Genomic DNA, 14,433 nt, shown 5'->3' on the forward strand with positions numbered 1-14,433 from the left:
TGACATTAAAGTGAAGTTTTTAATAAATATATAATATTAATTTTTAATAAAATTTTCATTCTATTTATATTATAATTTTTCTTGCAATTTAAAAGCCATAACTTTAGTTGGAGGGTTAATTTAACGTCTAAAAGTTAAAATAAAATCAAAGAGTACCTATAGTATTGATAACATTTTTAACGGGGAAAATATTAGAATTTCTCCAATCATAGAAGAACACGTGGGAGCTGGAAGCAACGGTAAAAGCACGCGTCCACAGGGGAGCGAAATGGAGAAAGAGGAAGGACGAACAGCGACATCCGAGCTTTTGAGAAGGCGAATTTTGAAACGACACGTGGCCGTACCGGCCTCCTAATTCCGTTGTTGACACGTGTCCGCGCAGAGACTCGCCTCCCACTTTTTGAACTCATCGCTGGAGACGCCAAAAAGACGTCGCTCCCGTAAAAGGTTGTTCAAGGTCTGTCCACGTGTCACTCTCAGAGCCCCGCATGAACGCCACCTGTCCTTTCCACGTACTTTGTTAGTCCACCTCAAGGGCATTCTTGGTATTCCACCACCACTTTCATTATTTAAAAATAAAGAAAAAAAATTAAAAAGGCTTTCCTCCTCCTCCTCCCGTTTTCTTTGTTTTTTCTGTTCCTGTTTTCAATTCTTATTTTTTATTTTTATTTTTATTTTTATTTTTGGGTTGTCTGCTCAGTAATCTCACTGTTTTCCCTCTATGTGTGTTCTTTCTTGTTTGCTTCATTGGTTCAGTGTTTTTTTCTTGTGAACTGAAGAGGATCTGAAAACAGAAACATGTTTTTGTTTTTATTTTTGTTTTTGTGTTGTGTGGGCGAATTGAGATTTGGGATTTTGGGTTGAGTCTTGGGATGTTTGGTGCATATGGGGTTGTGTGAATCGGATCGTAGAGTTCACGCACCAGCGAATACAGTAGTTGGTTTTGCTGGTTTTGGTTTGTGAGGATGGTGTTGGTGGAGCTGATGGAGAGAGCAGGAGAGGGATGGAGCATTTTGGTTTGAGGATGGAGAAGAACCCGAGAGATCTGTTGCAGAGGTTGATGGGGAACAGTGGAGAGCAGTCGCAGTACGCGTCCATGGTGAAGGGAGAGGATGACCCAGAAGAGATAGAGTTGAATCTTGGGCTGTCACTGGGTGGGAGATTCGGAGTGGACAAGAGCGAGAAGAAGCTAATGAGGTCGTCTTCAATTGCTGGTTCGATAGGGATAACGAGGGACGAGGATGCGCTGGTGACTCCCGCTGTTTCGTACTCTAGTCTGATGAGGACTTCTTCACTTCCGACTGAGACCCAAGAAGAGTGGAGGAAGAGGAAGGAGTTGCAGACACTGAGGCGGATGGAGGCCAAGAGGAGGCGCTCCGAGAAGCAGAGGAATAAGGAGGGCTGTGTCGAGGATGAAAAGCGCGATTTAGATAGCCCAATTGTGGGTTTCAGATCAAACATTGAGAAAGCACATCACTATGTGGCCGCCAATAGGTCGGCTGCTGCATTTGGGTTCCCCACTTGGGCGGCGGCGGCTGCTGCTGCGAAAGGGAAGGGTAGTGGTAGTTTACAAAACTTCGTGCAGCAGACTTCCCAGGGCTCGGGAGAATCCCAAGGGGGGAGCTCTTCAAGCATGTCGGAATTGGAGAGCAAGCCTCTTCAAGGTACTGCATTTTGATTCTCTCTTGGTTTTTTTGTCATTGACATGATTTTTAATTTTGATTTCGCGGATTTTGATTGAACTGAGTTTGCTTCTACTACATTTATTCGTTAGGTATTATATATATGTTGCTGTAAAGATCTCACGTTCCTTCTTTTATTGTATGGTAGTTTTGGGAATTGGGTGTTTGCTTCATTGGAATGGTGTCTCAAATTTCACATTCCCCTCTATTGATTTGTGATTATATGTCTTCTATGTCTATTAACTGTTATAGTTTCTTCTCCATGTCCTCACTTGACAACCCAGTTAAATTACTGGCATTTTCTTTTCAGGTTTTCCTTAGGGCACAGTTGACATGAATTCACATGAATTCTGGTCTCTGTTCAATGTTTCATATCACTACTTGCAGTTTTATTGGTGTTTGTACTTCTATCATCAGCATCGTTGTTCTTAATCCATGTTATAATTTGATTTATGTGTCGTTTCTTATACTTTCTCGGTTAAAGATTAGGGGATTCTGTTGTATGCTTCTTCATTGCTGTATGAAGTCTAGGTGTTTTCTTCTATGTTGAACAGAAAGCATACAAGTCTAGATTTTATATACTATGGTTATGCATGATTAGGTTCAGAAGATCTCCATTTTCCACTTCTTACATGGGGTGCCTAATTACTGTATGAAGTCTAGGTGTTTTCTTCTATGTTGAACTGAAAGCATTCAAGTCTAGATTTTATACACTATGGTTATACATGTTTAGTTTCAGAAGATCTCCATTTTCCACTTCTTACATGGGGTGCCTAAAATGGTAGGCCTACAGGAAGCATAAGGAAGGAGGATGTTATATTTACGGGTGCAACTTGGGTGGGTTAATCCAACCCAATCCCACATTTGGGCGCACTTGAACAATCATTTTCAATACTAGGGTTCGGTTTGGGTTAGATTTTTTAGGCCTTGAGCTGAACTTGGATTGGGCTTGGGCCAAGATTTGGACAACCCGAATCTAACTCAAATCTGATTTAACATTTATATAATGTTTATAATGTATATTATATTATATAATAATATTCATTTTCGTATTAGATTTAAAAGAAAATATATATCAAATTATATTGTATTAAATATTTTTATTTTTATTTTTTAAATAGACATAATTTTATTTTTATTTTTTTGTTGCTATATTGAAATTTTGTTGAATGAACCATTTAAATTTTCATATAAATATATAGAAGAATTTTTTTTAAAAACATTATAAATGGATTTTGATTATGCAACCCAATCAACCTAAACAAGCCTGAGTTTAACTCGACCAATCTAAACTCAACTTGAGCTTAAAGAAATAAGGTTGGGTTGAGTACTTCGTTAGAGTTAAAGTTAAGTTGTGCTCAAATTGATTATTTCTTAATTTGGGTTAGGTTCGAATTAGACATCAACTCGACAGACCGGCCAAGTTGCAACCTTAGCTATATTCATTGAAAAGATGATAATTTGATAAATTCTAGGATAGAACAACAGTTGGAGAACTTTTTTACTGATGCTGTGCTAACTTTTTGAAGAATTGGCATAATTGTGATTAAAAAATCTATAGCATGTAACTAAAAAAAGCTGGCAAATAAATAAATTATGATTGGTAAAAGACTAACTTCCAGAACAGGTAATGTGGTGGAGCATATTAGATAAACAGTGTAAGGATTATAGTCTAAATAAGAAGATTGAAGTTAAACCTGTAAATTCCCGAGATGCCACGTGTTGCATCAATAATAGTGTGATTGAAATATATATATATATATATAGAATAGTGGATTCTCTCTGTTACTTGTATAAATACGTTTACTCTTTCATCCATTTAGTTGAACCACCAGAATCTTTTCTAGATGCTCCTGTTCCTCAACTAACTTATGTTAGCCTGCTGAATTTTTTTGCATTAATATGTATTTAACATTATTTGGAAGCCAGCTTGCATTAAATTACACACACCATGTAGTTTTTGCTATTTTCTTTTGCTTGTTTTGGCCTTCTGCTCACACAAGCTTTCCAGTTCTCAAGACTTTTTCAATGGTTAATTTCCCTTGTTTATCATCCCTGGAACTATTCCTAATTTGCAGACTTTAAATTGTTCCACGTATCTTAATTGTCTACCTGTTATAACATTCCTTATGTGCTATTCATGGAAGACCTGGTGCCTGTTGTATGGTCTTCCTGGAAAGTAGCAATTAATCAGCTGAATTCAGATCCCAAGTTGGTGCCCCTATTGCAGCGATGGGAATGAGAAATATTTTTGCCAAAAGTTGGAAAGTTTAGCTGCCTTGCTTTGTGGTGAATTGATTCAGCTGAAAATTTGGAAAAAAAATATATTTAAGGAAATTGGGAAAGCCAGTCAGCCTGGGTGAATATGTAAAACCATTGGGTTTCCATACGTTTCCAATGAAAAATAGTATGTTTTTGTGAGATTTTTTTTATTTTTCCATAAATTAGAAACTATGATATTAAATGTTGAATTTGGAGACGTAGAAGGGTGTTCTTCCCCCTCGATATGGTCAAACACCATCATCCCCATTGCTTTATATGGTGATCTAGAAATATTCCCTACCCTTCTCTAATATATTTAACTCTCTCTCTCTCTCTCTCTCTCTCTCTCTCTACATATATATATATATATATATATCCTTTTCTTTCTTTGGTGGTGGGTTGGGGGGGGCTTGCTAGGAGTAGCGGGTTTGTGTATTACATAGTGATGAGTTAAAACCATATGAAATATTCTATACTTGATTCTTTTATTATTATTTCCTGTGGCAATTGCATTCAAATTTCAAAAAAATATTTCAAGTTCCAACACCCTTACTGAACAAAAAACTTCCCCATATATGGGAAGGAAAAAAGCAAACCTGTCTAAACCATGTGTTAAAACAAACTTCCATGAACCCACACCAGTTCTGCAGGCTACAAGAACAACCAGAACATTAATGAGTCTTGCATGCTTAACATCTTTTTTGATTCATGTTTTGTACTGGTGCATCTTAGTTGCTTCATGTTTTGACTGCTTGATGCGAAAAAAATATTAGCATCATGAACTAGATTAAGGTATTAAGCCTAGGGCATGAAGTGGAGAATGAGTCATGTTTGTAATGGGCATTGCAAGGGCCCAAAGTGCTTTGTATGTTCTTTCTTTTGCTGTTGTGCCCCGTTTGGAGCTGAACTACTACTATATTCGACGTGTTAAATTTTGGCCTTGTTTAAGGCATATATGGGAGCAAATTAGACGGCTAATTTTAACTATATGAAATAGGTTTTTTTGGGCGAATTAATCCGAATCACTAAATTAGAGCTTGTGGGGTTGGAGAAGAAAACACAAGGGTCTGGGTTCAGCCACCTTCTCACTTTCTTCTCTCTGAAAGTGGGACTGTAACTACCGATTTGATCTTGAATCACAGCCTGTACAAATCTGAAGAACATTCTTGACAATTTTGTGGGCAGGAAAGAAAAATACAAGTTACTCCTTGTTCTTGTTTAATTCCTTGCCATAGAACCTCCAGTTAGATTTCTGCAGAACCTCTGGTACACTTTCCTTCTGTTGTTTGGTGGATCACTTCACGGTGGCTTGCGGCTTTTGCTTCACTGTGGGCATTCCACAATAATTTATGGCATTGTGGTTGCTTGTCTCCATCTTTCTATATTTCTTTTTTCTTTATTTTGCTTTATTTGGTTTATTTGTGAAAATTCTCTCTATATTTCTCATTGAGATTGGCAGGCATTGCTTCTCAGCATGTAGCTTCTAGGCTGGCAGACTGGTGCATGTATGCGTGCTCTGTAGCCTCTGTGGCATGATTTACCATGGAGTTAATCTCCACATTACTTTACAATTATGTTGTAGCAGGAATGGGAAGGCATGAGATATTCCTGAGGCTTGAGGGTTTCACCAAAACCTTACAATTGTGAGACCTGATTACCATACAATTGGTTTGGGCATCATTCTTAGAGGTGATTTCCTGGAAAGAAAGTTTGGAATGAAGGACTGGATATAGTGTATTTCCACAGAGAAGATACCAAATTTGGATGAAATTAAGATATCTATTTATTTCCGGTATATATGTTGGGCAATGGACATATGCATAAAAGATCTATGACTATGTAATATAAATCAGTGGACTGGATTGCGTTATAACTGAATTTGATTTGATAATTTTTGTAATCGTTTTGAATCTGGATACTTATCTGAACCAGATAGCTAATGACAAACCAAAATGAAAACAGCTAGTTTCTTTTGTTTAAACCCGCTATTTTGCTTAATAGTTTTTCGTTTACACCACAGGGTACAGCAGCTGTGGCGAAGCGAGAAGCCTTGCTTGCAATCAGTCATTGCAAGAGCAAAGCATTCAGGAGGCCTCAGGTTCTTCCAGGACAAAGCCAAATGAAGGTACAGGCAGAACTTCTGGAGCTGAGATGGAGAATCCATCTAAGAATCCTGGTTTATCAGAAAATAGAGGGAGGGGAAGTGGGATGAATTTTATGGGGGATATGCCTTGTGTTTTTACGAGGGGAGACGGTCCAAATGGAAGAAGAATAGAAGGAATTCTATATAAGTATGGAAAGGGGGAGGAAGTGAGAATAATGTGTGTATGCCATGGTAGCTTTCTGTCCCCAGCAGAGTTTGTGAAGCATGCTGGTGGGGGTGATGTTGCCCACCCACTTAGGCATATAGTTGTAAACCCCTCCTCTGCTTCTTTCGTATAATGCTGGTTTCCAAATATCATCATCCCTTCAAAGGCTGGGAGGTTAAAAAAAAAATGGAAAAAAAAAGAGGGGGAAAAAGCAAAAGTGAATATTCATAAACAACTATAGCTTCTTTTATTTATTTATTCCTCCTTTTCTCTTGATAGGTAACTTCTTATGTTTTGAGTCAACTGCTTCTGATGGTGAAAGGAAAAGATTTCAACTGTACTTTTTGAAGGTTATGTTCATTGTTCTTGTTTCATTTTATTTTATTTTTGTTGTAGAGCATGATGTGCATTATGAATCCAGATCCTAGTATTGGAGTCTCATTTAGAAGAAGGTCATTAATTCAAATTTTATTGTACATGTTTAATTGAACTAGAGCTAGCTAGAATTGTTTGCCTTTTCACATGTGGGTACAAAATTGCACATGAAAAGGGTGTTTGAGAGTATGATATAAATGTTTGGGTTGTCGTATGGGGACTTTTGAGATGGAAACTCTTCTTCTATCTTCTATTAGGTCATTACTTCGCTAATTATGAAAATATCTTTTCATTTTCTCTTTTTATTTTTATTATTTATTTATTTATTTTTACCTTGTCAACAAATTGATAGTTTAATATAATATCAAACATTACTCAACCATAACTTAAAGTTCTAAGAGCAAATTAGAGAAAGTAGATGCAACCCTTAATGTGCTCTACTTCAACAAACCTGGGTTACAGATTGTCACAGGTCACAGGTGGGGCTGTCATTTAAATTTCAGATAAAAAAAGGATAAAATAAATGAAAATAAGATGTTTTTCAATTTTACCATCTATAAGTAATTATATTAATATGCAATAGGCATATTAATATTAGCTGCACCGTTTATCATTGTTTACAAATAAAATAATACATAATATGCATATACTAAACCAATGTTTTTAGATAGTATATGTAGAAGTAAATTAGTATTTAGTAGTATAATTGGTCAAGAGTACCGGATATTAATTAATATGAAGAACTTAGGATTAGGGGAAGCCACAAATGACCACTTCCATGATTCCATCCAATCCCCAAGTTTTTATGGGGAAAGTCCACCAAAGAGGAGAAGCATTAAGCAAGCGTTTTGAGTCATGAGTTCTAAGAATGGTGGAATTATAAAAGCAATTGACTTGACCCCTTCAAACTTTCAAAGATAGGCAAATGAAGAATGGGTCTAGTCTCCTCACATCCTCTCACATTTATTTTGCCATGTTTTATTTTTTATTTTTTATTTTTTTCTAGGATCATGGTGATTTTAAGAGGATTGAAACCATATTTTTTTATTTGAAAAGTATTTCTAAAAATTAAATATTTATTATTACAATTTAAAAATGATTTTTTGATTTACATTCAATTACTAATTTAGTTTATATACCAACATTTATGAAATGTCTGTATACAATATTGTTAATGTTTTAATGTGGCTAATTTTTTTTTCTTCAACTATTGTGCATTAAAATGGGAAGATATAGAATGGAGTTTCAATTTCCAAGTTTTATCAATGAATATATTTATATTATGTACATAATTAATGTCTTTTAAATTACCTTCTAAACATAGTATAATTAACATTTTTATACTTCTTACCTATTCTTTTCTTTTTTCTTTTTCTTTTTTTTCAATTTCTCATAAATCCTTGATCCTATTTTTTTGGTACGTGAATCTTATTTCTACGTACCTTCATTCACCAGTCCAAAATTAGTCACACTTAAAATGATCCAGATTAGAACTTGGGTATCGTACAAATTAAATACGCGATAGCATTTTTCTATTCACACATGAACCACAGACCCATCACTATGGAGACATTAATATTGGTGAATGAGGCCACAGCTATACTAGAATGGCTCCATATTTGTCTAATAACCACACCCTCTTTCAAGAAAACACAGAGCAGGAAACAAGAAGCTGAGGACAACCTTACAAAAGCAAGCTATGAACAGTAAGCAGTAACAAGAACACAACAAAGGAAAAGGGTAGGATGTTCAACACAGCCGACTCCTCCAATCAAACTAACAAGACTACCACATGATCTGAAAAATAGTTTGTACCTGAGAGAGTGACCCATGGATGAAAGTAAACCTGCATTTAGTTATCGTCTATATCTGCAGCTCTGAGAATATCACAAGATAAGCTATTAACAATTTCATGGTCTGATCAGATTTTCAGTTTTGTCCAGAAGAGGCCCATATCAGAACCATCAAGAAATGGATCATTACTTTTGGGAAAATATTTTCCATCCACAAACCCCACATAAAGTTTGGTAGTGGATTCCTCAAAACAGAGTTTGAGGATGAACGGAGACCTGAATAAAATTGTTCTGTTGCATTCTCAAGGGCATACATGTGACAATGCTGCATTACTGCAAAATGGCAAGGACAACTAGGTTGCTACACAGCAATCTCAGGGAAATTGTGTTACTTCTACGTTCAAACCTTATCTTCATTGGTTAGACATCATAGTACTGGTGATTCTCTGAATGCTTTGATCTATATTTGAGATGCAAAATGAACAGAGGTACATGTACAATGAAAGGAGGTTCTGAAAATTGCTCAGCACAGAGGATGAATATCATCTGCATTCTTCTGCAGATTCATCCATAAGTTGTCCTGATGCAAGGACAGAAAATGGTGGATGACATATTATTATGGAAACTGCAACCAATATGGCATCTATGCAACTTACAGATCTTTTCTATTGCTAGTTTGAGGGCGGCTGCAGTTGTTTCAACCGTTGCACTACCCGCTTCATGGTTGGCCTGATGGAGAATGACTCAACAGTGCACATAACAGCCAAATGAAGTACATCTACCAGGTTATCATGAGGACCTGAATCCCATAGCCTTTCATTGAAAACATCCTTCGCCTGACCCTGCCGCAATAGCATGCATGCCCATGAAACAATGTTGAAGCCATTTGCATGTGAAGAAAATGAAGGGTCCAATGCTTTCTTATCTGAAATCAGCTCAAGGAGCACTACACCATAGCTGTAAACATCAGCCTTCTCGGACACACGACAAGTCATAGCATATTCTGGAGCTACATACCCAAATGTTCCTGCCACACCAGTTGTTGCATGTGTTTCAGAAGTCCCCAATAGCCTAGATAATCCAAAGTCTGACAAATAAGCATTAAAGTCATTATCCAACAAGATATTACTAGGCTTGACATCACGGTGGAGGACCCGTGGACTACATTGGTCATGCAGATATGCAAGTGCACTGGCTATATGCAAAGCAATCTTGTGAAGAATCTTCCAATTAACAGCTGTTGCAGATCTTTCCTGGATAAAATTTTCCAAATTACCACCAGGCAAATAATTGTATATCAGGAACATCTCTGTTTTACTAGCATGGTAACCTATTAAAGTTACGAGATTTGGGTGTCGAATCCTTCCAAGGGTTTTAACCTCTGCATGAAACTGCTGAACACCTTGAGTGAACCTCCCAACAGCCAGTCTCTTCACAGCCACTAGGGCTCCTGGTGAAATCTCAGCCTTATAAGTGGCACCAAAACCTCCATTCCCAATGCAGTTGCTGGCATTGAAATTCCCAGTTGCCCAAGCTATATTCTCAAATGTCAATGGAACACCAATATCAGTGAAAACTGTAATTTCCCTTGTCTCAGAACCCTGAACCCGGGACTTGGGGATCCATTTTCTCGTGTAAAAGAAGAGAACGAGCAAAGCCACAAGAACAGAAAAAATAGCAGATGCAGAAATTATGGATGCAATCTCAATAGAACTGAGCCCATCATCATCATCATCATCTTCAGAAGAACTTTGTAATGGAGTGGCTGAACTCCCATTGCTCTTTGAATGATCCAAAGACTGCTCAGCTAGGAAATGCCTGTGGCCAGAATGATGAGAAGGACTTCCAAGCATCACATTGTTGTCCAACTGTGATCGTCCAGACAAGTCATTAAAGGATGCATTAAATGCAGAGAGTGATTTCACTTGAGTCAAATCAGAGAGAATCGGTCCCGAGAGTTCATTGTTGTTGAGCAGAAGAACAGTTAGGTTTCTCAACTCTACAAGACCTTGTGGAATCTCACCAGACAGAGAGTTTGAAGAAAGTTCTAACACCTCAAGAGAGCGTACATGTTTGAAACTAGAAGGGATGCCACCAGTAAGGTTGTTACCAGCCAAAGACAGATACTTAAGATACTTCAGCTGGCCAAGCTCCACAGGAATCTGACCTTGCAATTTGTTCCCACTCAAATCAAGAACAATGAGAGATTGCAAATCTCCAAGACCTCGAGGTATTGAACCAGAAATCTGGTTCTTAGAGACATCCAAAAACTTAAGAGATCTGCAGATTGTACCAGTCTCTAACACACCAGATATCCGGTTGTCGCTGACATTAACGAGCAATCCATTCAATCTGTTGCATTGTCCAAAGAAGTTTCCAGGAAAAGATCCAAAGAGTCTATTCCCACCAGCAAGAAACGCATATTCAGTCTGCTTCCTCAATCTTTGCAGTGAAATATGTTGCAATGGTATCTGACCAGTGAACTGATTCTGACCAAAATTATGGATCACAGCAAGACTAGCATCAGAAAATGGTAAAGAGGTTTCAAAACGAGTCTTATCTGTGAAAAATGATAAGTACCCCAAGGATGGGTTGTACCGCTCCATGAAACTTAACTTCCATGAGGCCATGTGGAGGCAGTCATGGTGATTAAAATAGGGGATGGGACCTGAGATGAAGTTCCCACTAACATCAAAGACGTTCATGCATGGAACAGGAAGTTTCTCATCAAGCTCGCCAGTCAGCCTGTTTGAACTCAAATCCAGAAAATGTAGGTTCTTACAGCTGGCAAACACTCCAGTGATTGCCCCTGTGAAATGGTTTTGGGCCAAGCTTACCATTTCCAAGCTGCTGCAAGTGCCCCAATTGCTGGGAAACTTGCCTTCAAGTGTTGCCCTAGGCGCCCACAGTAGTCTTAGCTTTGGAAGGGTTGTAATTTCCATAGGAATGGAACCTTGGAAATGATTTTTATCATCAGCGGTATCACTTACCAGCTTTCCACGTAGACTCCTATCAGTTGGAAGTGGATCAAACAGATTCGTAAGGACAAGAATTGACAGCTCAACACAATCTCCAAGCTCAGAAGGGATGGGACCACTAAGACTGTTTCTCGACAAATCTAGAACCTCAAGCTTCCGCAGACGACCGAGCTCACGAGGAATGACATCATCAAACTTATTTGAGAACAACAAAAGTGTTCGTAACCGTCTACAATTCCCCAAGCTCTGTGGAATAACACCAACTAGGAAATTACCTGACAAATCAATATGCTCAAGATTCCAACAATTATTTCCAATCTCAACCGGAACTGTTCCAATCATCCCATTGTGAGACAAATAAAGCCCCTGTAACTTGGGAAAACTACCAATAAACCCTGGAATTCTTCCGTTCACTTCATTCCCAGCTAAATTCAAAATCCGCAAATTAACACAATTTGACAGTGAAAACGGAATCTCCCCAGCAATTATATTAAATCCAAGGTTTAACACCTGCAATTTCCTCAAACCAGAGAATTCGCCAGGCAAATTTCCGGTAAATGCATTGCCCTCAAGATCAAGTACCTCTAACTTTTCTAAACCCCATATTTCATTAGGAATTTCACCACTAAATTCATGAAAAGGAAGCGAAAAAATCCTAAGTTCAGTGAGTTTCGAGACCACCGGAGACAGTTCTCCGACCAACCTCCCACTCCCATTAAAACAATCCCTTCTGATTCCAAAACCATGAAACGGAAACTGCGAAAACTTTGAACAAGAAAAAGCTCCAGACTTACCTCCGCCGCCAGTGATTTTCAACGAAGAAACCCTAGAATTGGAGTCGCAGGAGATGCCGGCCCAAGAACAGTGATCCAAGTTCTCTGAGCTCCAGCTGGACAGAACCCCATACGGATCAGACACTGAGCTCTTGAATTCGAGAAGAATCTCCCTCTCGGAAACCACTTCCCCCGAAAACACCCTTCCATAAACCGAAAAAAAAACGCAGAAGAGAAACAACAGATCCAACCAAGCTAGGGTTTTACAAAAGCCACAATCCCATCTCATTTTGCCTGAAAACCCTCCAAAAAAACCTCTTAACTCACCTAACAAACCCCAAATCCCCTCCTCCAGAAGAAGAAAAGCCTGTAGCTTTCAAAAAGACGCGTTTTGATTAGGGTTTTTCCTCTTCATAGGCTGAGAAGAAGCGAGGAAGAAGCAGCAGCCTTCGGGGTTAGAGTCGTGCGTTTTTTGAGTAGAAGTGTAGTTTTTTTTATTTTTTGCCTTTCTACAACGTGTGGGGTCCACGTGGACTTTGCCGGTGACATGGTGGTCCGCGTGCCGGTCAATAAATGAATGGGTCCGTCAACGACAGACACCTCCCCATCACACCTACCGGATAATGGCTGTCATCCGGTCATCTCTGCATGCATAGATCCGTTACTTTTCTCACATGTGAGCAGAGAGCTTGCCACGTTTTCAAATTGGTTTTTGCTTTGCTTTGTATCTAATTTCATTACTTTTTGTATTTTATGGTATTTGTTTTTACCTAATTCCATATTTCATTCTACATTTAAATGGTTTGGCAGATTAATATTATGGATTTATTTAAGTCATTTAATTTGGGTGCTTTCTAAAGTTATTTTAAATCATTTTTAGTAAATTAGGTGGCAAATTCTGTGATTTAAAGAAATTTCTCTCTAAAATTTAATTTGGGTAGTTTATTTTATTTTAAAAAGTTCTTTTTTTTTAAAAAAAAAATTCTTAATACTTTTATGACTTAAATGGAGCTTAAATCAAATTCATCATAAAATCTACTTGGAAATTAGATTTTAAGGAGCACCCAAATTTTTATTTTTGTTTTTATATTTTAATGCTTATAAATGAAAATTTGACTACACCCATCAAGATAAGGAAAATCAAAATATAAAAAAAAAAAGAAAAAAAAAGGGAAAGTGACTACCCAGTTGCCAAGTCATGTGGAAAAGAGGTTTGGAAGTTTTATTTCCACAAGAAAATAAAGATAAACCCTAGAATACCCCATATCCACAAGAAAATAAGAATAATTCATGGCCAAACAAGGATGCAAATATTCAATTCATTCTCATCTTCATGGGGCTTTCTCTCCAATCAGGACAAACGGGGCCTTTTACTGCTATTTCCTATTTTCCATCTCATTTCTATTTTCCATCAATCCAATTGGCCAGTATATTGACTTTGTGTGCACAACTCCGTTCTTAAGTCAAGTCAACTTATTTCCTGTGGTCCAGGGAGGGGCAGGACCACCCATTTAGGCACAGGCCAATGTGGGTTGTGTCTAAAGGGAATCTCAATAGGGAGCATATTGGACCCATGCCTCATAAAACCCTAGTCGCTTTTGTTGACTAGAGGTGTCCTAAAAGTTAAGGGATTTGTCTATGGTGGTACAAGTGTATAACTGATATCAGACCCAACTTAAAATCCAAGTTATGGAGGTGTATTGACTCTGTCTCCACCATTAAATGAACTTTTAAAGAAATACGACTCTGGCACAAAGAAATGAGATAACGCATAAGAAAATGAGAATGAACTAATCACTCTCAAGTTGCAAAACAATGAGACCATTCTTATCAAGCCATAGTTTTTCATTAAATGCTTTGATGCCCCCCTCTCTTTTTGGTTTTTCATTGCAGCTTTAATGGGTTCCCTTCACCGAGCACCTGCTTACGAGTCATTGGCTCCTTCAAGAGGCACACAATCTTATTTTTACTCCTCGATCGGGTTCCTATTGCTTAATCTTAATCATGACCTTCAATAGACAAAATTGGTTTTTAAATATTCTGAAGGAAAAAAAAAAGGTTGGAAAGATGCCACTTCCTTATTATGTAAATAAAAATTCTAAATAATTCAAGGGACCATTTGGATATGGTTTCAGCAATCCTGGGAAGTTGGAATCTGCTTTGTTTACCTAGTCTCACAAACTTTTATTATTAATGATATACAAATATTTTGGATTAAAAAGGGAGGAAAATAACACAAGGGGTTTGACCTCATCCAGGTT

At 37.7% G+C, this 14,433-nt stretch overlaps 2 protein-coding genes across 2 annotated transcripts; one reads left to right on the plus strand and one right to left on the minus strand.

Moving 5' to 3' along the window:
* Positions 1 to 596: 596 nt before the first annotated feature.
* On the plus strand, positions 597 to 6,593 carry LOC100245623 (ninja-family protein AFP2). Its single transcript, XM_002273989.5, has 2 exons — positions 597 to 1,664; positions 5,965 to 6,593. Exons 1-2 carry the CDS (start codon positions 1,004 to 1,006, stop codon positions 6,384 to 6,386), a joined length of 1,083 nt encoding a protein of 360 aa, XP_002274025.1. The 5' UTR covers positions 597 to 1,003; the 3' UTR covers positions 6,387 to 6,593.
* Positions 6,594 to 8,863: 2,270 nt separating this feature from the next.
* On the minus strand, positions 8,864 to 12,799 carry LOC100854554 (LRR receptor-like serine/threonine-protein kinase RPK2). Its single transcript, XM_010651499.3, has one exon. It carries the CDS (start codon positions 12,459 to 12,461, stop codon positions 9,093 to 9,095), a length of 3,369 nt encoding a protein of 1,122 aa, XP_010649801.1. The 5' UTR covers positions 12,462 to 12,799; the 3' UTR covers positions 8,864 to 9,092.
* Positions 12,800 to 14,433: the final 1,634 nt, after the last annotated feature.

The sequence above is a fragment of the Vitis vinifera genome, chromosome 1, assembly GCF_030704535.1.
Source record: "Vitis vinifera cultivar Pinot Noir 40024 chromosome 1, ASM3070453v1".
In the NCBI taxonomy this organism is placed as follows: domain Eukaryota; kingdom Viridiplantae; phylum Streptophyta; class Magnoliopsida; order Vitales; family Vitaceae; genus Vitis; species Vitis vinifera.